The sequence below is a fragment of the Physella acuta genome, unplaced genomic scaffold (genome assembly GCF_028476545.2).
Source record: "Physella acuta isolate Inbredline_101_S28 unplaced genomic scaffold, ASM2847654v3 ptg000057l, whole genome shotgun sequence".
NCBI lineage: Eukaryota > Metazoa > Mollusca > Gastropoda > Physidae > Physella > Physella acuta.
This window is the reverse complement of record NW_026731577.1, coordinates 104,016-129,137: the sequence shown is the minus strand read 5'-3', so window position 1 is coordinate 129,137 and position 25,122 is coordinate 104,016. Positions and strand designations below refer to the sequence as shown.

The 25,122-nt window shown below is 31.1% G+C and overlaps 2 protein-coding genes across 8 annotated transcripts in view; one reads left to right on the top strand and one right to left on the bottom strand.

The window, feature by feature from the left end:
* Nucleotides 1-199: 199 nt before the first annotated feature.
* Nucleotides 200-24,997, top strand: LOC131947486 (peptidyl-tRNA hydrolase 2, mitochondrial). 6 transcript variants are annotated; one of them, XM_059308730.1, is made up of 7 exons: nucleotides 200-328; nucleotides 5,184-5,344; nucleotides 5,975-6,079; nucleotides 6,898-7,019; nucleotides 7,728-7,840; nucleotides 8,059-8,130; nucleotides 24,987-24,997. In XM_059308730.1, exons 2-6 carry the CDS (start codon nucleotides 5,204-5,206, stop codon nucleotides 8,106-8,108), a joined length of 531 nt encoding a protein of 176 aa, XP_059164713.1. In that variant the 5' UTR covers nucleotides 200-328; nucleotides 5,184-5,203; the 3' UTR covers nucleotides 8,109-8,130; nucleotides 24,987-24,997. The 6 variants fall into 6 exon arrangements, with proteins under 6 accessions (XP_059164713.1, XP_059164691.1, XP_059164698.1 ...); XM_059308708.1 differs by having other exon boundaries at nucleotides 5,109-5,344; XM_059308715.1 differs by lacking the exon at nucleotides 200-328 and adding an exon at nucleotides 337-512 and having other exon boundaries at nucleotides 5,109-5,344.
* LOC131947450 (serine/arginine repetitive matrix protein 2) overlaps nucleotides 8,932-25,122 on the bottom strand; it is a 39,964-nt gene continuing 23,773 nt past the window's right edge. The window contains exons 7-13 of one of the 2 annotated variants that reach the window (XM_059308677.1): nucleotides 17,095-17,142; nucleotides 16,002-16,064; nucleotides 15,210-15,308; nucleotides 13,748-13,984; nucleotides 13,385-13,615; nucleotides 12,544-12,683; nucleotides 11,308-11,443 (exon numbers count right to left, since the gene is read on the bottom strand). In XM_059308677.1, the coding sequence (XP_059164660.1) occupies nucleotides 12,554-12,683; nucleotides 13,385-13,615; nucleotides 13,748-13,984; nucleotides 15,210-15,308; nucleotides 16,002-16,064; nucleotides 17,095-17,142 (808 nt within the window). In that variant the 3' untranslated portion in view covers nucleotides 11,308-11,443; nucleotides 12,544-12,553. Of the gene's footprint in view, nucleotides 11,444-12,543; nucleotides 12,684-13,384; nucleotides 13,616-13,747; nucleotides 13,985-15,209; nucleotides 15,309-16,001; nucleotides 16,065-17,094; nucleotides 17,143-25,122 lie in introns of both variants that reach the window. The other variant, XM_059308669.1, reaches the window with a different exon arrangement.

Here is a 25,122-nt window from a genome sequence, read left to right as displayed (position 1 = left end):
CGCCTAATCAAGTTAGGCCTAGATTCTAGATTCCAGACTAGATGACTAGATGTAGATTCCTATCTAGATTCTATACTAGATCTAGATATCTTAACTAGATCTATATCTAGATTCTAAGTCTAGATTTCTTAATACTAGATAATCAACTACGGATCTAGATCTCTCTAGACCTAGAGTATAGTAGATGTCTTGTTTAGAATCTAGATCTAGATTCTAGATCTAATTTGATTAGGCCTAATAAGATTTCGTAACTGTGCACGCTCAGAACAAGGGAGATCACTTTAAAAAAATATTCGTAGGAAGTTTAGATCTACATCATTAAACTAGCGTAAGCCTGGTCTAGAAATTGGAAATCTGGAGACTAGACAGTAGACTCGTGATCTAGAATCTAGATCTTCATCTAGATCTAGATAGATATAAAATTAAAAATAGATCTAGAGTCTAGAATATATCTAACTAAGTATAAATAGGCCTAAATGTACTAAATGACGCTAATTTTTGTGTAAACTAAAGTAAGTTCCCAGCTACTCGAAGACGGACATCCAAAGACGGACATCCATAAATCAAATCATATTCATTAATATAAATATTCCATAACATTAACAGTAACACACTAACAGTCCATTATAATGATTAACAGTACTCTTACTACACTTATCATAACAGGTAGATCTAGGTAAATTTTAAGTAAAACCTTCGTTTAGCGTCGTAAATTCCAACGTAGCTAGATCTAGATCTATAATGATTAATAATGTGTGATGGAGGTAATCTGACTAATGAATATTTTTTTCATTTGGCCATATTAAATTATTAAAATTATTAATGACATATTTTACATAATATAACAGATAATTGAATAACAAATCACAATCCATGACCAAACCAGTAAAAAATATCCTGGAATCAGAGGCATAGCAAGTAGTAAGTAACCCTTCACGGCGCCCAGGGACAAACTTTCAATAACACCCCCCCCCCCGCTTGAACTTTTCATTTTCATCCCCCCCCCCCCTCAAACTTTTCATTTGCACCCCCCCCCCCCCCCCCCACAAACTTTCAATTTGTTTTTCCAATCCATTTTGGCGCCCCCCTAAGGTTGGCGCCTGGGGACATATGTCCCCCACCCCCCTCGCTATGCCTCTGTCTGGAATAAACTTTAAACTACCCCATTTGAGACAACAATGAGTAAATACAAGCAGCGGCCATGTTTCAAAAACAATAATAGAGTAGTTTCCCTTGAAAAATTGTCTATTCGCATGTTGATTTTGTGGTTTAATATGGTTGTTTTGTATTGTTTTAATATATGCCTGTATAGTAATTTTTCTTTTTTTAAAAATATAGTTGACATGAATGACTTATAGACCTTTTCAGACTTAATAGTGTGCATCCAAGACCACAACAATTGTTGGGAGGTCGATTTTTTGAACACATTATTTGCAGTAATCAAATCAATATTAGATCGCCCATAAATGACGTTGCTCTTATAGTAATGACAGTGTGCATTATTACAGGACAAACATATGAACATATTGTTTCCGATAGAAATTGTGATTTGTGGTGGGGAGAGGTTGAGTAGAACTCAGCTATCTGATTTTGAGACGGGTCAGGTTTTTTTGTGCTGAAAACGGGATGGTTGTGGTGATCCATTTTCTCAGTGGGGAAGATAGAACTATTAAGAAGGGTCAAGAAATGTAAAAAGCATGCTGAGTCGCATTTCTGAACCCCACCTTTTCATTTCCACTTAGCACATCACCACCGAGTTAACGCTTGCGCATGACGTCATGTTCCTATACCGCCGACCGTTAGGCCAATTTTATAGAAGAAAAAAAACAAGCACTGCCGTTTGACACTTATGCGACGTTTAATTTGATAACTTATGTTGGAGTTCAATTAAACAGCCCCTCACACATCTATCACTCGTCCATTTAAACATACGTGGTTATTCTTGAGACTTTATACCCTTTAAAAATGAATTAAGCTCCCACCATATACAACTAGACTACCCATATTAAGCTCCAAAAGAAGCTTGGTGAAAACAGGATGGCTGTCCGATTTTGAAGCTGCTCTGTTCTTTATAAAAAGCACAATAAACGATAAGATGACACTTATGTTAAAGTAAATTATAGTTCTGAATCTTAATACAGTAAATGTGATATTCGAAAATATATGATATTTCAATTAAAGTCCAAGAAAAAAATTTCCTCAAACGATGGAACATTACTATCATCTTACAAAGCACGACAGCCTACTGGTGCTCTAACGTGGCCCCATGCTAATGGCCGTATTCCTAACGCCTCGCATTAGGCGCCGCATATTCGTCTTAGGCAGAGGCGTTGCGAGGGGGGGGGGGGGGGGGGGGGGAACATATGTCGACCTTAGGGGGGCGCCAAAATGGGTTGGATAAACAAATCACAAGTTTGAAGGGGGGGGGGGTGCAAACCGAAAGTTTGTCCCCGGGCGCCGGGAAGGGTCGCTACGCCTCTGCAAACCTTTTCGACGGGGATGTGTGTTGAGGCCGTTTTACCAAACGTCTCAAACTAGCAGGCTTCCAACATTTCTGATGATTCGTTTTGAGCAAAGTATTCGTATACTAGTGCTTATTTACCGTTATTTTGATTGAACATAGCATTATAGGGGTTCTCCATCAATCACCTAGGTTTTATCCCCGTTCACCTCCTTTCATGAGACCAACACGTCATAATTTGCGGAGCCGCGTGAGTTGACGTCAAAAATCTTCATTCACTCCCGTAGCAAATCATATGTGACATCATTTATGGACAACCCCATATCACTCATTTGGGCATTTGATATTGACATTTTGACAACAAAGAATAACCAACATGTATCTGAAAAGTGGAGACTTGAAATCATGACAACACGAGGGGTGGAGTAGCTGATTGTTTTAGGTGATGTTTTACGAGGGAAGCTGGTGGATAATAAATTTTGTCTCTCTGTATATATAAATGATGACAAACATTTATTTTTGTCAAAATTATGGCTAGATATCTTAGATAAGCTTAGGCTAGATATCTTAGCGTAATTTTTTACATTATGACTTGTTGTGACATTGACAACAAAAATATGATTGAGGTTGGGGTTTCGGTTATTATAATAAAATACGCTCAACTGGAGGTAAACGAGAAGCGGAGAATAAAATACGCCAAAATGGAGTTTTACCCTCACAGTGATCCCGCTGACCATGGGGGATTTTTCACTCACGTGATAGTAAACATAAGCAAGCAATCACGCCAGTGAGGATGTTTGGAAATTTTATTTAAAAAAAAAAGAATAACATGTCATGTTTTCAATATGAAAAAAATTAAATGTAAAAAGAAGCCACTATGGGTCATGCTAACTACAGTCTGGCTCTAGTAGATAACTAAAAATAGTAAAATAGCAATAACTAAGTCTTGCTTGCATGTCACATACTATGATACTAGATCTAGATTTAATTTCTAGTTGAGGAGAGAGATATAAATAATAAAATATATTAATAATTTTGAAATCTGTCCACTTCTAGCCGGAAAAAGATACGCGTGCGCAATGGAGAGAAACTACGACTTTCCTTCTCGGCAATGTTTTCGATGGTACTGCACATGCGTGTGATGGCAACCGCAGAACCCTAACCCTAACCCTAGCCACAATCCTAACCCTAATCATAACCCTAACTATAGGTCACTGCGCATGTGCACTATCTTTTGTCGACTAGGTGGAGACGCTGGGACGAAAAAATCTTTTTCCGATTAGTCACTTCGTAATAAATATATGTAATATAATAATATATATAAAATTATTAAATACATAAGGCACTAGTCACTAGATCTAGAGACTCCAAGTGACTAGCGTGTCTAGAGATCTTATTTTAATATATTCTAGAATCTAGATCTATGAGGCAAGTCTTACTAGTTCCAATGTTCGATAAAGCCACAATAATTCAATGTTATAGCCCACACATGGGCAACCTTTTGAGACGGAAGAGCCAAAAGTTACAATTTACAAAATCTCCCAGTTTTTACAGAGCCACTAAAATTTTTTATAAAATTATGGTATTCGATTAGATTAGGTAAATAAATTTAAAATATAGGTTTAAATACGAAATAATATATTTATTCATATAAAAACACACGTTTCACACAAAACATAATTAAGTATTTTATCTAGCTTTTTTTTGCCCCTCAACTCCTTGTTGGGATTGCTTATCCTCCCAACAGCTAGTGGATCAAGTGATTGCTAGTACTTAATCTTTTTATCTCCCCTTTTTGTTATTGAACTAAGGAAACATTTTATTAATTTTTACTAATTTATTTTTTGAGTAAATTAAGGGTAAGACATTCTTGCATTGTTATTAAAAATGAACATATAGGCCCATGGAAAGGTCGTAACAAATCACTGCATAGGATTAATGTTGTAGGGATGTATAAGGTATAAAGATGTATAACAAACAAATATTTCATAGCACTGCCCTTGTACATACCTTTCTGCCCAGAATAAGCCTTATATATCTAAAAATGTACTGGTTCCATTTTGTGTGAGAAGGAAGAAAATGGACGCTTCCAAACAGAAATAGGTTTGGACTTCAAAATATTTGACACGCTATTGCATTTTAAAAAGTTATATTTGAAACTGAAGTTAAGATTATTTGCATAGACTGTTTTGCAAAAAAATTCATTATACTCGTGTTGACTGAGCTCAGTAAAAAATTTATGCATAAATCACTGTTTAAAAAAAAGTAAAAACATTAATTTTGAACAGGTGGTAGACACAATTGTGACACAATTTTAGGGAAAGGGGTCTTACTTGTGACAATAGAAGGAGTGGGTAAAAACTATTTTTAAAAACCATGAAGCTGTTTATAGATGACCTCCTTAGTTTATTACCAGTAGTCTTTTAAAAGAGGATTTCATTATTGTGGCATTATCAGACTCTGGTATAACACATACCCTGGGATATTGTTTATTTTATTTTATATTATGATTATAACGTTTTAAATAAGTAATAATACAAATAGTCTGTTTAGCTGCTCTACCAACAGAACACTCTGTTTATTTTAGATCCTACTAATGGTTTTTTATGTTTAAGAGACTTATCATTTATTTTATAACTTTGAATAGCTCATTATAGGTCTACCATTGAAGTGTCAAGTATTTGCAATTTGTTGTAGTACAACACATTACTAATTGCTCAAGGCCATAAGTACTCTGACATCATGAAGAGAGCCGCAGAATATTTTCAACTTTCCACTTTACTGCAGGACTACCCAAAATTAATGTTAACATTATGTTTTGGTGGAGGATTTATAGCTGCATACTGGATGTGCAGGCGCAGAAAAATTCCAGCTGTATCTCAGGTACTGGAAAAAGATACTTCAAAAATTTGTTATTAATTTTTGTATGGCATTTGTAATAATTAGTATTAAACCAGAGCGCTCTTGTCACACATGCTGATAGAACGATGATAAATACTTAATTCCTCAATCTAATGAACCTTATTGAACTTAAATGATGGCAAGGTCAGGCGGAAGACCATTTGATTGCTAACTCCAGAAGCCCCAAGTTCTAACTAGGTAGATGTGGCTTGTTAGCTGGGAACAGTAACCCATCTAGGAAAGTAAATTCCAAAATCAAACAACCTGAATACTTGTAATACTTATTATGTTGGAGGAAATCCCCTTCAATTTTTACAATTATGAATGAAGAATAATAACTTAAATTAACAAAAATACAATTCAATTTTTTTATTTTTTAGTTAGCTTCATTTTATGTCACTACTTTTCACAGCACTGATCTTAGCCTATTTCGTTTTTTTTAAAATCTTCCTCACTTTCAACTGGTAGGCTGGTTATTTAAGTCTCATATTTTTCTTGTATCTCAAAGCAAACAACGGCTCAAATCTAAAAAAAACCTCATAAGTCAGGTCACATTTAAAATCAGTGTACCCATACCATCTTTTTAATGCAAGCTATTTATTTCAATTATAGGGAAGTCTAGGTCAGGGGGACAAACCATTAGTCACAGGTGAATACAAAATGGTGCTTGTGGTTAGAACAGATCTTAAAATGGGCAAAGGCAAAATAGGAGCACAGGTAATCATATTTTGTTTCTTATTGTTGTAAATGCTAGCTATAAGTTAGATCAGGGGGTCTCCAAACTACGGCCCGGCCCTCGAGGTCCTCTCATCCGGCCCTCAGAGATCTTTTTGCCCATGAAAAAAAAAAGGTTTCTTGGAGGTGGCTGAAGAAAAATTCAAAACAAATCGAAAATGTAGGATTGAGTGCAAAAACCAATGATGCAAATGTGGCTAGTTGCCCAGCAAATGACCTCATTAGAGACGAATTCAAATAAGGGCGCGTGAGTTTTATAAGTATTTGCCAAAAGAAGACTTTCCTAATATCCATCTCCCCGAAGAAATGCCTGGAAGAAACTCTGGCCCCCGAACTTATATTTGATAGCTAATGCAATCCTCCGACTGAAAAGTTTGGAGACCCCTGAGTTAAGTCGATACTTGGAGAATATTCAGAATATTTTTTGTTTATGGAAGTTAAAACAAACTGTATTTGTCAAATTATTCTGATGTTTATAATTATTTGAGGCTGTAGTAAGTAGGTTGTTTAGGTAAAATTAATTGGAGCTGTAAAAATAGAATAATTTATTTCACTTCATCCCCCCTTTACTGTTTGCACCAATGATCATTATCAATAGTTATCAGTTGCACAATATGATACTGTTTTTTATTCTAACCTACAGGCCTACTTTTTAAGATTTAAATTAATTACTGAAAATTTAGATCACATTGGCCTATGCGCAGACATTTTCATTCAGTTTTGCTCAAAAAGCTTAACTATAACATATTTATGTTTTGGAATGTGTTTTTTTTAAAACAATTTTAATGTTATTTTTACAGTGTGCTCATGCTGCAGTAGCAGCAGTTGAAAAAATTAGCTATGATAATCCAGCTGCATTGAAATATTGGCAAAGACATGGGCAGCCCAAAGTTGTAGTCAAAGTTGATGATGAGGCTGCTTTGTAAGAATGTTTTGTACAAACACTATCAATTGGGGTAACAATAAACAAGAAGTAATGTTAGAAGATTAGAAAACAAACCAATTAATTACAAATGGTACAAATTGTGATGCATCCTTTCTCAGAATGAACAAAAAAACTCTCAAATAAAATTTAATGCAGGGAAGTTCTGTAAAAAAAATTGTCAAAAGCAACACACTTTTCAATTTCCAAAATTTCTTAATTACTTCCCTTTTTTGATTCTCTGATAGTTCTTGCTATTTCATCATCCAATACTTTTACTGAACAATTGTAAAAATGTGATAAAATCATTAAAAATGAATTCTTACTTAAGATGTTATCTACATTAGCCAAAACAATTTTTAGATGTGAAGTTACCTCTTCAGGCCTTGAAATTACAAGGTTATTACTAGAGTTCAATTTGTTTCCCCTACCCTCATTTGGTATATAGTTCTATGCTCAGGCCCCTTTTCTTTCCCTATTGTGAGTCAGATACCTCTCAGAGCAGGGTGGACAAAGAGACATAATACAAACTCAACAATAGGGTATTACACTCTAACTTGTTGATATGTACTTACAAAGAATCTAACAATTAAATGAAAATTAAAAGAGCAAAATAAAACTAATGCATTTTAATTTATGTAAACTAGAATCTATCTGAATTTAAAACAGCATACTGTTACCCAGTTTCTATTAAAAACAATTTTTCAGATATAATATAATAAAGGATGCCGATGCTTGTAATATAAGAACGTGCCTTATCAGTGACGCAGGGAGGACACAGATTGCTCCAGGGTCAAAAACTGTTCTGGCTGTTGGCCCAGGTAAATTGTCTTTTTTGAGAGCAACAAGTTTTAATAATTAATTACTTAAAAGGACATTTCACTCTAAACTCCATCCCAATCAAATTTGCTTTGAAAGAAAAAACGTGAGACTTTACAGATAGTCATTTTAAGGTATGATTCTCATTGTAGTCATTTGATTTAGTGATTGCTTTTTATCAAATAAGCTTCATAAGCAATTTTTTTTTTTATATATGCAGGTCCAGCATCTGAAATTGACAAGATTACTGGACATCTAAAATTACTTTGATTAACTGTTGTTTTTGTTATTATTATAAACACAATAAAGCTGTTTTTGTAGATTTATTTGTTGTATTAATATATTAGGTTAATAGAACGACAGTTAGGAAAAGTGAAAAGAAAATTTTTATTTATTTTTCAAATAGTTTTTTGAATACCAGAGAGCAATTGTAAGTGTGCTTGGATCTGTCTTTCAAGACTTTGTGGAGTAACCAGGGATTGAAATGACCATTTTAAAAATTAAATTACTAAATTTAACTCTGAATTATTAAATTAAACTCTGAAATTAATGTTGGTAACAGCATTGATGGGATGAGTAGTTAAGCAAAAACAATTCTGGGATTTGCATTGTATTTGTAACAGGTATTTGTGCCATTTGCCTGAATTTTAGACCATTTAAAATCTTTATCCATTTAGAATAAGCACACAAGAATACAGGTTATCAATGTTTTCTTCTAAAAGAGTTGCCTGGATTCCTGATATATTACTACTTTACAAGTTTTTTCCGATGTGTATTATAACTTCACTCTAACCACCTACATCATATAAAAATAGAATTATGCAACTCATTTGCAAATACATTAAAAAAAAAATGCTAAAGTTAATATTGCTGTAAGCTATTCATGTGTGAAAAACTTAGTAAGTGGCTAGACTGGACAGGTTATGGGCCACAATTCTTTGATAATTTAGAATTGTAAAAATATATTTTAAATAGTTGTAAGATTCATGGTCAAAAACATCCCATTCATCATTAGTCTAATTTTCTTATCCTATTGGAAACTAACTGTAGTACACTTACAACAACTATTACTAAAAACAAGTGAAATATCAAGTATATTTACGCATGTTTTATTCAAGTTTGCTAACATTGACAAATGTCTTTTGAAACATGATGTAATGATTATTAATTTATTGTTATAAAATGTAGTTCATGCCACCTAAAGAAAAAGAATTAACAAATAAAGGAAGTAAGTTTTTTCAACTTTAAACACATTTATGAAAGTTATTTAAAAAAAAAATTTAACAGTTTTATTGAACACTAACTTGGGAATCTACAATTATTACCTATCTCAAAGATAGAGCAGTGGCTAGTTTGAACTGACGAAGAACAAAAAGATTACCATTTTATAAGATGACCAAAGCTGGCTAACAGCCTTACAGGTCACTACAGGAGCTATATCTTCACCTCCGAATATTCAACTGTAATTGTTTTCATTCTTTTGTTTGTTAGTATTTTAAAATCACAGCTTAAAGGCTCACAGTGCAATGCCACAGACAAGGAAAACTTACACAAAAGGATTTAATTTAAAAATTATAATAAGTTAATTAAAAAAAAAAACCAAGATAGCTAAAATGAGCTGCTCCACACTTATTTGTACAAGTTCCACAAATGAACAAAAATTTACAATCAAGGTTACGACTATGAAACAGTAACTAGCTATTACTAATGTTCAAATCCTTTCCTATAATGGAAACAATGTGCATGTGATCTTTGAGTATTAAGATGAGCTTAACAAAATGATTGAAAACATAATTTGAACATCATTTTACCTTGGTACAATAATTAAGCTCCATAGTTAAAAAGAAAATCATGCAGTTTTCACATTCTTTTAGAGATTTTTCTAATTTTAAGAAAACAGGAAGAAAAGAGCATTGAAAATTATTTTTGATGAATAGTCATTGAATGGCGAACAAGGTATTACTACTCAACAAAGAAGAATTGATGAAATTATATAAAAAAAACAATCTAACAATACAATTTGCAAGTAAAACTGAAGCATTGAATGATGAATTTATAAATACATATTTACACAAATTTTCCTCCCAGTCCAAGCTAAAAAAAACAAATGTGGTCAAATTAAGCAATTATTGTTAAGTATTTTGTCAACGTTGGCTTAAGTAAACTTATTGATTCCTTGCAATCTAATTGGGTCTACTATTAGTAGGCTTATATGCCAGATTTGTGAATTTAATAATTAAGTTTTTAAATAGACAAAATAATTATAAAATTTAAAACATTTTTCTTTTTACAGAAGAAATCTAGTTTTTGGTGGCCAGTTTACTAATTTTTATTTGTTAGGCATTAACACGTTCAAAGTGGAATGTACCAGAAAATATCTGAAATATTTTCAGTTATTTTATTAATGTAACGACAATCTAATCAGAATTGAGATAAAATGGATATAATTAAAGTTATGACTTTATTCTCACATTTAAGTAATTGTATTTCAATGTAATATATTAACAACAGGATGATTCTAAAGGGCAGGCTATAATTATGTTTACAACTATTAAATAGTGGATTCAAAGAAATTTTATTTTGACTTTTCTTGATATCAGTTCTAAAAATGACACAATTGAAATGTACCACTATATAGAAACAGTAAATTTTGTAGATTCATATCAGCATTTTTTTTTCTTTTGGGTCTATTTTATTACTTTAAGGAGCAAAAAACAATGAAAGCTCAGCTTTGTTTCTTGAGATTAATACTACTATACTCTTGTTACTTCTCATTCCAATCATCCTGAACAAAATCTTCGCTGGTGTTAAGTATTGTGAAAAATCAAGTATCGCTTGCAACCTTTTCATTAACAACACATTCAGTAAACAAGTGGTAGTTTATTTTGGAAGAAATATTTACACACAATCACATGCAAAATTAAGCAAAGCATTCTTTGTTAGATGAGATTAATATTAACATTTGTTCAATAAATCATTTAAAAGTTAATATAATTACCTCACCTTAAAATGACAGGATTGGACAGTGAAAAAGGTTTTTAAATTGATTACCTTGCAGCATATATTTAAAAATCTTAAATTGTGTTAATTGTAGACTTGATTCACTAACAAGTATTTTAATTACAGTAAAACAAAATTTGTGTACTCTTGACGAATGTAATTTGATTTACCATTAAGTAAATTGACTTTATCTGTAAAATTATTTATATTTATATTATTTTAAAATAAGGGACAAAACAGGTTTTGAACATTTTTTTTTTACATTTAATTATCATTGAGATATTAAACAAGCTGTTGAGTATTGAGATGAAAAAGATGCAGTTGATGTAGATGAGTGAGGTATATGATGTAGAGGTTGATAATAATAAGGTGGTTGCTGAGGCTGTTGTTGCAGCTGCAGGTGCTGTTGTTGAGAGTGTCGCAATGGCTGCTGAATCTGTTTTCTCCTCCGATAATGTAGTTCAAGACTAGGTGATCTAGAAAGACTGCGGAATCGAGATCGGGATGTGTGTGACTTTGATCTTGACCTTCTAGAGCAGTATGAAGAGTCACTATCTGAAGGGGATGGTGAAGGTCTATAATATGGAACTGGACGTTTGCGTGCACTGAAAGAAGAGTTAAGTTATTCCCATCAGCTCATGATAAGTAATTTGCACAAATATAATTTTTTTTTTCTGAATGCTTGAAGAACAGGAAATGCTAGTTACAAATGCCATTTATTTAAATGAATATCTTTTTAAATTTTATCAGTTTAAATTTTTATTGTTGAAGGTTAATAGATTATAATTTTAATAGATCTAGAGTACTTACCTGTAATTTAATTTTGCAATAAAAATTATCCAGTTCATGAACTTAAGTTATAAAAAATCAGAAACCCAAATGTAAAAAAAAAACAACTAATCACATGCATATTCAGGTTTGAATAAAATGAAAAACAAACTTTGTACCACACCCAAAGCAATGTGCAAAAACAATGAAAATTTGAAACTGACAGGTATCAAAATAAAATAACATGAATGAGCCTTATATATTTTTTTTTACAAAACTTAATTCCTTAAATTCCTAAATCAGAGATAATTAGCTAACGCTGCTCTATCTTACAAATTAGGTTACTTTAAGTGTTTGACTACTAAAGTGGTGTCATAATAAAGTAAATCAATTAACTTTTAAGAGCTAAAATTTCACGCCCAGCAATGTTTAAAAATATTTTTACAATACAACACTGATGTTATGTTTGATGTAAACTAATCCCTTACCTAGGAATAAAGCAGCTATAAAAATAACACTTGTACGTAGATTGTGAAAGATAATAATCAGTATCTAACAAAAAAGCTGGTAAAATAATGAAACCTGTCATTTTTTTTTACACTAGAAAGTTCCTTTAAATTAAATATCTCAAATAGTTAATGTTAGTAATGAATGAGATTTTAGTAGGTTTAATATCTGTGATTGGAAAAGGGCAATCATTGTAGGTATTTTATTAGTTTGGTATTTTATTAGTTTTTGTTTTAGTTTTCATGCTAATGAAGTGAGCAATGACGTAATAACTAATGTCAGCAAACATTTTAGGTATTGTATTAGTTTTTGTTTTAGTTTTCATGCTATTGAAGTGAGTAATAACTAATGTCATCAAGTGGCTCAAACTCTTTAAGGAATTAGTAAATTTCAGAGTTAGTAGAAATTGGTTTGGAATTATAAAATGTACCCAATAGGCCTCAATAGTGACTTCTGTGACTGTAACGCCGGGTCAAAGCAGAGGACCAGGATTGGGATCGTGACCTTGAGCGAGAACTTGAAAACAACCGAGAATGGTACTTGTAGGATCTTCTACAATGGCTTCTGGACCTATCCATCACATTGTGATCACATATGACAAGCACAACACCAAATTAAACCAAAAATAAAAAAAAGGTTACATAAATAGACACTAAAATCATTTTAAAATCATAAGATCAAATAAGGACGTGCAATATAATAAAACAAACATAAATATTAAAAACTAGGCGAGGTCTTGTTCAGTTTCTTAAATATTGTTTGTGTAGTTTCATAATGTTAAGGGAATCATGTAAACACTATTTGTCTTGAGCATGATCTTTACATAAAATTACTGACAACACTAAGCTTAGTACAGTCTGTATATAAATCTTCATTATATCATTTAATATACCAATTTAACAAGACAAAAAGAGATACTTTTAGTACTGTTTTCAACATGTTTATAAGACTCAAATGTAAAACTTTAGTTAATTACTTGTGAAAACAATGCAAATATAGTTACTCATAAATGAGCAGAAATAGTATGAACAGAGCCCTCAACAAAAATACTTATGATATATGTTGCAAATGATAACACAGATAAAGCAACAGAAAAGGTGTATCAGAAAGCAATTGACAACAAAAAAAATGGCAACAGAGTGTGAAATAAACACCTAAAGTAAACTCTTGCTTCATTTTGTCAGGAAGATTTTAACAAAAGAGGTTTACCTGTAAGCATAACTATTTATACAAAACATAATTCCTACACACTATAATTCCCCAACATCTACCTGGTAATTCTACGTTTATCCAAATGACTTGGAGAACCATGCCGGCGCCTGATAGACGGTGAACGTGAGTCACGGTGACTGCCACGATGTTCTGAGCTGTAGGCTAGACTAGGACTTCTGCTTCTAGTTCTGCTGTGAGTCTTGCTATGTGAGTAATGTGGCGTATGACTGGGAGAGTGGCTTCGGCTCCTGCTTCGACTTCTTGAAGATGAAGAAATTGAACTTGATCGCCTAAATTAGAATATGTATTTTAATTTTTGCAATCTGAATCAGTTATATAACTTAACTTGGGATTTAATTAAAATATTGTTACTATAATTTTGGTGATATTATGTGTATATAATAAAAAAAATCAAATACTACCTTCGATAAGAATGACTACCATATGAATGAGACCTTGAACTTGACCTTGATTTATTATCCCGAGTGATAGTTGGAACTGATGCTTTGTGACACGTGTTCTCATTCAAGTACTTAACACTAGCACCATCTGCTGGTGGAGACAGGACAGCTGGCTGAGGTGGTGTATTACTGCTAATCTGGCTAAGTGTGGTGCAACCCAACAGTGGAGGGGTGCTGGCCTTATTCTCTACAGTTGTGCTGAAAAGGAGTAGGAGAAATATAGCACTTGTGTCGGACTTAATATTAGTTCCAAATATGTTTAATTAAGCTTTCCAGTATTGATTCTTACAGAAATACAAATTTTTACTTAAAAAATAAAAATGATAATGGTTATCTTTTAATGAGCACAGGTACTCTCACATTACTTCTGTTATTTTAAGTGGCACAATATTACACACTGTTATAGGTGTACAAATGAATACTGTCAGAATCAGAGTTTCTTCCAGGCATCTCCCAGAAGAAAGTCTAACCCCCCCCCCCCCCCCCCCGAATGAAATGGAATTTATATAGAAAATATATACTTTTAACAGTGACTGCCCCCCCCCCCCCCCCCGAGAAAAAAGTCTGGAAGAAACACTGGTCAGAATTTTAAAATTCCTGTCAAATATTAAACTACTGCTGTGTGGTGGTCAGTATAACAATATTATAGCTGTTGTCTGGTGGTCACAGTATAACAATATTATAGCTGCTGTCTAGTGGTCAGTATAACAATATTATAGCTGCTGTGTGGTGGTCAGTATAACAATATTATAGCTGTTGTCTGGTGGTCAGTATAACAATATTATAGCTGTTGTCTGGTGGTCAGTATAACAATATTATAGCTGTTGTCTGGTGGTCAGTATAACAATATTATAGCTGCTGTCTAGTGGTCAGTATAACAATATTATAGCTGCTGTGTGGTGGTCAATATAACAATATTATAGCTGCTGTGTGGTGGTCAGTATAACAATATTATAGCTGTTGTCTGGTGGTCACAGTATAACAATATTATAGCTGCTGTCTAGTGGTCAGTATAACAATATTATAGCTGCTGTGTGGTGGTCAGTATAACAATATTATAGCTGTTGTCTGGTGGTCAGTATAACAATATTATAGCTGCTGTCTAGTGGTCAGTATAACAATATTATAGCTGCTGTGTGGTGGTCAATATAACAATATTATAGCTGCTGTGTGGTGGTCAGTATAACAATATTATAGCTCCATTTCCTGAATAGTGTTCACAAAACTATCTGGTGGGCACAATATAACCCACGTTACAATACAACTCATCTTCTGTGTCATTTCATTTACTAACAAACATGCAAAAAAGAAAACACTACCTAAATTCCAAATTTTGATACTGCACTGAAAAATACTTCCTATTCTCCCCATCCCTTACCAAGGAGGCACTTGCTCTCTAAATTAAGTAAATTATAATACTAACACAAGTGACTGTAAAGATGGATGGCTGGCTCCATTGGTTTTGGTCACAGGGAGGTCTTGCTTGTCAATATCATTCACCTCTAGTCCATCAGAATCATCACTAGAAATAAATCAGATCAAAACTACACATTGCTTTTTGCAGAAATCTTTCACTTAACAGTCAAAATCCCATTAACTCACTTCTCTACACAACAAACTCATGTAAATCATAAAGTACTGTTTTCATCAGCAAAAAAGAAATTAACAGGAGAAAACTGTTATCAGCATCATTCCCAAAATATATGCACAGATTTGAAACATTAGAACAAAACAAGCTATAATAAAAATGTTTTAGTTAAAAAAGGGCTGTTGTTTTTATAACCATATATATGCATGTGTATATTTGTGATATATAGGCTTTACACACACACACACATATATATATATATATATATTTATTTTTTTCCCCCACCCAAACATGTGTATACCCCCAATGGTAATTAATTGGTTTGGACTTCTCTCTCACTCCCCCCCCCCCCCCCCAACCTCCCCCCTGTGAAAGAATCATCTAACTAATGTTATACTAGTAATGTAATGTGTTCAATTAAAACCATAGAAAAGAATAATACATAAACCATAGAAAAGAATAATAAACTCAGTAGACGCAGATGAGAAACGTCACATCTGATTCATTTACAGAAACATTCTAGTCTTACAACTCATAATATCATGTATACTCTGAAGGTCTGGGGAAAATTTTTTTTAAATCAGGAAAGTTTTGGATCAAGGCTGTGCGTGATTAATGATCCATTACCTGTCAAGGGTGTCTGAATCAGAGGTGCTGTGGTGACGTCTGTGCTTCTTCTTGGCTGAGGACCTGCCATGATGAGTAAAATCAATTGGAAATTAGCATTATTTGCTTGTGTTCATGCTCACTGAGAGAATTAGCGGGGAGGGTTCGAAAATTTTCTTTTTAATGATAATGACAAGAGACTACTTGACCTTTCATTCAATAAATCATTAAATGCTTCAACACTTTACTGCCAGTAATTTTAGAATTCCTTGCTTCATGAATGTTGTAGTAAGGATTAGAATCATAATTTTATAATATACCAATATCATTACAATAGTTTGATACCAAGGTAACAGCTATTAAGTATTGGAAAAAGTAACTTTAATTTAAAAATGTAATAAATATAAATAGCTGATGACTAATACGTAAATTAACTTTGTACAAAATTATAGTGAATAGTAAGATTATTTGTCAGAAGAAGTGATACTTTTTATTCAAAATAAATTAATCACATAAAAATTGTTAAATTACAAATTTCTAAGATGGCTTAAATGACAGACTTTAAAGAAAATGGGAACACTACATCTTCTTCCAGTTAAAAAAAAAATTTAAATTGAATATTTTTTTTCTCGTAACACATGATAAGCTAATTAGGAACTTGGGACATAATAAAACTCCAAACAAAACAATCTATTCGAATCTTAGTATAGGGTTCCAGCCATATATAAACAAAAAAATCTTGTTTCCAGTCTCAATCAAGGTGATGACTCTGGGCCATCAAGATAAAACTATGAATAGAGAAAGCCCAGCCATGCAAATACTCTTCTAGAAGATGGAACAAACACAGTGAGTGGGAGGAGGGGGAGAGAACAACCTTATCATTGAGAAATATCAGACAATCAATGCATTGGCTACTTCAAAAAGAAAGGCTGAAATTCTGCAGGCCTATGTTACTGATGGAGATTTTAAAACTTGATGAATATCGTGGTATTGTTGACTTACAATGATTGACAGGTTGACAACAGTACATAGACCAGCATAAAAATTGTATATCTAGTTGTTTCTTTTCTTTACATATATTACAAAAACAGTGACAAAATAAACATTTTCTTACCTCTTCTTAGAGTAGTGCTTGCTTTTTTTGTTTTTCTTAGAATAAGAACTGAAAAAAAGAAAGAATTAAGATTAGATTAATGTTAATAACGAACATGACAATCTAAAATAAAAATGTTTTTTAAAGTTACTAAAAGTATGCAAAGTATATGTCAGAAAAGTCTTTGTATCTTTTATAATTTTAAAAAATTGCAACATACAATATAAATAACTGGATTTTATAATACATCACATAAAAAAAGGCCATACTGAGTGTTTAAACTGTGATAGTGATAATGGATTTGGTTGAAAACACTATCAAAGGTGTAAGTATGTTGTTTTCATTTTAATTATGAAAGTTCACCAAGCTTATACACTCATTTTAACCCTTTCTTAATGATTGATGCATTTTTATCCCAGTAAAAAACAATTTTGATTTCATTGCAACTATTTTTACTTGCCAGCATGCTTTTTTAAACACAAAACTAGATGTTTGATGGATTTTTTTTTCTAGTTCAGAAAACACCATCTTGGTTGAAACGTGGTTTAGAAAATATAAGCGAACTTTCTACTAAACTTCTACATTTTTTGTTTTTACAAAACACCTTTTGTAATATGATTGTTTTCATTACTATTTGCTTTAAAAAGAAATTGATAAAACAGGCTTAAATTAATGAGAATTATGCAAATATTAACCTGAATGATGGAATAGTTTCTTTTTATAATTATATAATTACAAATGTTAAAAAAAAGGGTATAATGCATTTAGTTTAATTTAGTAAATATTTAGTAAAATTAGATTAGTCAACCATTTACTAACATTACTAACATGTTATGTGGCTGGAAATTTGATATGAGTTGTGATTAGTAGCAGTTAGGATTTACAAGCCAATGAGCAGGAAGTGGCAAACAAACAAAACACACAGATAACACAAGATTAAAATAAAAGACTTGTTTCAGCGGTCTTTTCTCCATGCCTTCTTCAGCTAGAGATACACAAGATAAAACAGTATAACTAAGTGGTAGATATAGAGATTTTGTTCTTGAGTTTGTTTAGCCTAGACAGAGTTAGTTTCTTTCCTTCTTTTCAAATCTCCGCATCAAATTTGTTAGACAGTACTTGGTAAGGGTGATCATATTTATGAGAGTAAATTTTTAAAAATTTGTAATAAAAGAAGATGAACACATTTTAACCAATCTTACCTCATTACTTGGCTCAAACGATGATAGCAAAGATAACAAAAAGTAGAAAAGAATGAGATAAAGGCCCAAGCAAGTGATGAATTTAACACTCAGACCACCAAAAGTGCAATGTTTTTTTTTTATTATTTTATTTTAAACTCAGGTCTAGTAGCTAATACTATGTCTAAAACACATTTTGTGAAGGCATGAAAATAAGGAAAAACAAATTGAATCAGGGCTGTCTCAACCAATCTCTGTAATTTTTTTTAAGATACCATAAAACATTGAAGCAGACATTGTCAGCTCTCTGTCTCCCTATACAGTGGTCTAAGTGTTAATAAAAATGCCTTCAAGTATTAAATTTTCTTAATTGTCTCCAGCCCAGGCTACTTGCAAGCAATTTTCAGAACTAAAAAACAAGCATACATTTTTATAACTAATATACCCTACAGCATACATCTAAAGTAAGTATGTGGGTACATTTTTTTAGAAGCTTATCAGTGTGTAATCATCATTTTGAACACAAGCTTGTTCAAATTGCAGCATTCATAGAGTTAATAAACTGGCTGGATAACAATTTGCATGTATAATTCTAAAAAGCAACAAAACTAATGCAAATACAGCTTATTTTTACATTTTTAAAAATCTTAAGAATAAAGTAAGAATTAAAGGTACTTGAAATCATGCTGTTATCACATCAGTTATAAAATGATTTCTTCTGTAATAAAAGGCACTGAATTTTTATATTTAAATGTGTAAATACATTTGAAGAGTTAGATGTATGTTTACCTGTTGGCCGGGTTTGGGGATTAATTTGCTAACAACCACAGTGTATGCCAGTGTAAGATAAATGGAAGATAAACCAAAAATTTTATTAATGAGGCCAAAAGAATTAAAAAAAAACAATTTGGCAAGTGACATAAGGTATTGACAACACAAACTAGTTACATTTGTTAATTATCATGCTAGGAGCAGATAAAACTAAAACAATACATATGCAAATAACTACTACAACATAATTACCAACACATAGTTGTGTGTGTATGTATATTTGTATGTATGTATATCTAGGTATGAAATGTTAAAAAAATTAACTTTATTAAATTAATGGAACAAACATTTTAAGTGGGTAGAGGTTAAGTTTATTTTAAAGCACAGTTATGTAAAGCTGATATTCTAGGGGTGCAGCTGAATTTTGAAAACTTAACAGTGATGAAAATTTACATAATTTGTTTCTAAATTGTTAGAAATAATGTATGAGGTTTAACTTTAAATTGCAAATATTCATTGCCTCTTAAAAATATTAAATGAACTGGTTTAAAAAGTACAGTGACCTAGTTTTCAGTCAGTACAAATAACATAACTATATAGTATATGATAATGGATGGAATGAGTAAGTGGGATAAAAAAAAGGAAAGATTTATTATAAACATGTCACCTCCTTATCATTGAGTTGAATGTAACGTAAGAAAAGGTTGACACAAGAATGGTAGCAAGCAAGCATTGTTTTTAAAAGTTTAAAAAGCATGCAAAGGACAGATCTGTCTCTTGCTACATGTGAACAAAAAAAAATGTTTCTATTTAGCAAAATTAAATGTGGTAATTACTCTTTTTTTTAAAAATCAAGTCTCATAGAAGTTTAAAAAGTATTATCAGGGAAGTTTTGAAAGAATAGATTTGTATTTCTAAGGAAGGCTAACAGAAGATTTTTTTTTACTTCTAATTCTAGAAGGCCAACAGAAGAATTATATTCTCAGAGAGTGCTAACAGAAGATTTGTATTTCTAATTTTAAAGAAAGCAAAGACAGATTTCTAGTTCCAATTAGTGTTGACACAATAAACTGATGCTGACAGTGTGAATCTGATTTTCTGTAATTAAGGGGGTAGGTTCCGGTAAAAAATAATTTTTTTAATAATAGAGAGCAAATGATTTTTTCTCTACACCTTTTTAAAGGTAGGCCTACATCCGAATATGCATTTCTACTAAAAAAATTGGTAATTTTTTTTTGGTAACTAGGACAACAGTGGCCATATTGAAAAATTAACCTCTTTGCAGGGTTTCCACCATTCATAAATATTACATTTTAAGTCCAATAAACAATTCATAATCTTCTAACGTATTTTGGGGTACTCAGCTAAAAATTTTAAGTGCAGCTCTTAAAACTAATTTCTTATGAATTTTTAAACAGTGGGTCTGACACAAACAATAGATTTAATGCCCCCAAATTCCTTAAAATTTAGTGTTTTTACCGGATCCAAAAGTTTTTTTACCAGAGCCTACCCCCTTAATCAAGTAGTGTTGAGTTTAGGTAATTAAAGCAAGTATTTAATAATAGAACACTAGAATATAGTGGATAAATAAATTGCTGATGTATGACTGAAATATTTTGAAATGAATTTAAAAAATAGCCATATAAATTAGCAATCAATGCCTATAAATTATCAAACTTTCATCACTGTTAATATATATTAAGATGCAATAAAACAAAAATAAAAGATAACAATGGTGATCTCTAAAAAAAACAACAAAGTGGATGTAAAGGTGAGTGAAAGAAAAATAGCTATGACTAATTAAAGTGGGTTTTAGTAAAAAGACACAACAGCCGCAGAGTATAAATAGTTGAGATAAAAGATTAGTGACAAGCCCACAGCCTATTCATTGCCCACAGTAAAAGTATTAGAGTATTAGCAATTGTAATTATTTTAGTATAGAGTAGTAGACTATATAAATGAAAGCAAATTAGTAGTGTTACTTACTTTGAAATACTGAATTTGCCAAAGACATAACTAAAACAACTTAGTTAACTATGTGTTAATTTGGGAATAATTCATAGGTATTTTGGTTGAAAGAACTGTTTTTTTCCTTTAAAATTAAAAAAAAAAAGGGAAATAAAGCACTGTTGTTGAAAAAAAAAATCTAGCATCAACTCAGAGAGAGACTAGACTGTAACTAGAAACACATTTTAATTTTTTTTCTTTTAATTTTATTGAGAACTTTACGCCAATTTAAAATTACAGCTAGTTTTAAGGTGTTTTTCAACTATTGTTTTTTAAAAAAGCGTGCCAATGTATGAGTGGTAAACTATCTTCCTACAATGTATCTGTTATTATAGCATTGTTTCTTCCAGACAGTTTAATTTTTTCGATATTCCTCCACAAGAAAAATGTATCATAGCAACCATCTTAAATATGAAAATGACTATTGTCTTGGATGAATGCAGATTTTTAAAATTATCTTGGGGGAAATAATGATGAGAAGAAACAACTGTTGATACTTTTTTTTCATTACCTGTTACCAAGTGAAGATTATCTGTCAATAAATAAAAACCCCAAGAAAAAATATCAAGCATAACATAAAATGAACACATTTAAATAGGTTGGGCAACATAAAACCTACAGTAGACTCAACCTGTTTTTAGCAACAACACAAAACTGGAGCAGCAGATAGAAGCAAACTAATCTTTCTGGATTACATATAAATTATTAGGTTTCAAATTTTGAAGTTTCAGCATGAGCAAATTATTGACAGACATTACTTTAATGATCGTAAATTTAGTGATGCTCATATCTCTTCCTGTGTAGCAAAAACTAAGATGAGTCAACCACGATACAGAGATTTATTGCTACACCAATTGGGAAAGATTTAAAATGTAGAGGGATGTGCAAAATTTCTTGGCCCTATTGCTTTTATAAACATGGGCTAAAACAAAAATTAGGAATCGAATTTAAAAAAACAAAATTCACCAATATACATCAACTTGTGTGATGAAACCATGCAAGTAATTTGTGCATGGAGTAATAAAAGGAAAAAATATTAGTAAACAAAACCAAAACTAATACAATAAAACAACCTAGCAAGAATATTTAATAGTTTACATCATCCCGTAATATTTTAAAAGGTAAAGCGCATAGTATTATTAAAAAGCTTGTTTGTTTTGTGAAACTACTTCCTTGTTTTGATTCAAGGACAATTAGTATTCATATTGATAATTTCTTGCTTAGATCAGACAAGTCTGCATCTAGAAAAGCAGGGAATGTATTAAATATAAAACGGAGAGAGCTCAGAGCTGACTATAAATAAAAGACATTTGATTGTAACTAATCAATTACAATTTAAAAAAAATTTATTAGCCATCTTAATTATAGCAACAGCATTTGAAGCCTTTTTTTTCACATTTCAAACTGATACATTTTAATAGCAAAACATTGACAGGAAGAGCATATTTTCCAAATGATTGTTTTTATAATAAAAGAAAGAAATAGTACTAAACTCTCACCCACGAGAAAATGAGTAAGAGTCTTTATTGTATTTGAGCTTGAAGAGTAAGTTTTTCAATATGAACAGAAACCAACTCAGGTGTTGGTCTGTGCAAGAATTATGCCTGAAGTGCAAGCTACTAATCAAGTTAGTATTATGCCTTACCAGGCAAAATAAAATAACCATTAGTGACACACACAAGTAAATAAAATAATTTAAAAATGCTGCATCAATTTTTAAAAACTGATTTTTATTTACATTATACATAATTGACTAACACATGTTAAAATCTTATGAATGATAGTTTTATCAAGTCACAAGAAGAAAATAAATCTGTGCAACTTATTTAAATATCAATTTAAAAAACATCTTGAAATAAACCAAACATGAGAAATCACCCTTTTAACTTAAAGAAAAATTGCTACAAAACTGACATACTGAAGTGTGTAAATATACATTATAAATTTAGACTTTCTAAGATGAAAATATTTTATTTCACACGTAGAAATAACTTCTAAAATTATAAGTAGAAATCAAGAAAATAATTTTAATTTAAAAAAAAAAACACAACTAAACGCAAAATTAATCTGATCTTAAAATTGGTTTGAAATAATTTTTATCAGAGTAGGCAATGGGTGAAACAACTTAATCAGGCAGCATGTAAAAGTTTTAAATGCAACATTATTTAGAAACCTACATCAAATATTAATACATCCATATTACTTAATGGTTGTGTTGTATGACAATGGGTAAACTAGACAAAGTAAAAAACACATACATATGTTCCGCTTACTGAGGGCTGTGAGAAAAAAAAAAAGAACAAAAGGTTTCAGATGCAAACTACAGGAAAATTTGCAATTGCATTACTCAAGGAAATGTGGGATGCTGTAAACAAGGAGGTTCTATAGCTGGTAATTAGTAAATGAATAGAAATTTGATAGGGGCAGGAGTTCTAATTTGTAGCCTTCATTGAATAAACAACGTGTCACTAAACTAGTCTTACATTACAAAACTTATTATTAACGTGAATTGATCTTTATAAACTACCAAAAGTTAACTTTTATATGTATAGGCTACTACTGAGCATCTGGAAATACAGTGGAATCTGATGCTTAAAGTTTGGTTTAGATTACAGGCCATCTTTAACAATATATTCTAATTCAACAAATAGCCAACTTTTACACTTTCAATTTGATGTTGTTACTGATTTATGGGTTTAGTACGCAAATGTTAAATGTTTTAGGTTTATTAGGTTTAATTTAGAAGCTAACCAATTGCATGATCTTTGTACTTTTTAATAAAAAAAAAAAAATTGATTTGCACTCTTCTCCAGCCTAATACTTAAAGAGTTTATAATCTATTGATCTTTTTAATTTTAGACCATTAATTCAACTTTTCTATTTTATATTCTTTCATACAGTTCTTTAAAAACTACAACAATGTATTTTGCAAATTAACAAATTTAAAAAATAAGCAGGGGACTGCAGTGCAAAAAATTTGATACTGGTGTGTTCACCCTACAAGCCCCTGAACTTTATTTAATACGGTACGAATTTCAGATTTTAATTGAGCTGTATAAAGGAGTTTATATTTGATTCATTGTAGTTTTTATTAGTAGATAGCAGAAAGAAAAAAAAATAATCATCAAAAGATTTAACAAAAAAGTTATAGTCAATTAAAAAATATTGCAATTGTCAAATTTTACTTAAGTTATTTTACTTAGTAAAATGTGCATACCATTTTGTTAATTGTTTCAAAAATGAAAAAAAAAATGGGTCAGCAAGTTATGATTAACTTAGAATTTTAAATAAAAAATAGATTTCAAACTTAAGTCAGAGGAGTCTACTACTGTTAATTATTTTAATATCTGAGCTTTTCCAAAAGAGGATTTCATGCTTGCAACAATTAAAAAAGCAATTAGGTTAACAGTGGCTTGTTTGAAAACAAATTGCAAGTGTTTTATAAAAATAATACTGAAGCTGTCTGTAGCAAAGATAAAACAAATGGTTTAAAAAAAAATAACAACCCTTAATCAAAATCAAACTAAAATATGACAGAATGACACATTTATGATATCCAATCAAGGGGTAATAAAGCAACTAAATGAAAAGACAAATTTACACCCATTTTAAACATTATCATGCAAGGGTAATATATATATATATATATATATATATATATATATATATATATATATATATATATATATATATATATATATATATATATATATATATATATATATATATACACACATATATATATATATATATATATATATATACACATATATATACATATATATACATATATATATATAAATATATATAAACTAGTATGGCTTATATATTTTTATAATTGCGTAACACATAACAAAAAACATAACATTAATGAAAAAGCAATGAGTGATCAAAAAGCTTAATTTTAATAGCAACGAGTTTAACTGAGTGCTAAACACAAAATGAATAGTTACAACACAATAAAGGGAAGTATCTAAGATTAAAGACTTTTTTTTTGGGTGAAATAATCTTGAAAATCATAGATAAAAATGGAACTACAGCATAAACTGCAACAGTGAGCCTTAGCCATGAAAGTGAAAGTACATGCACG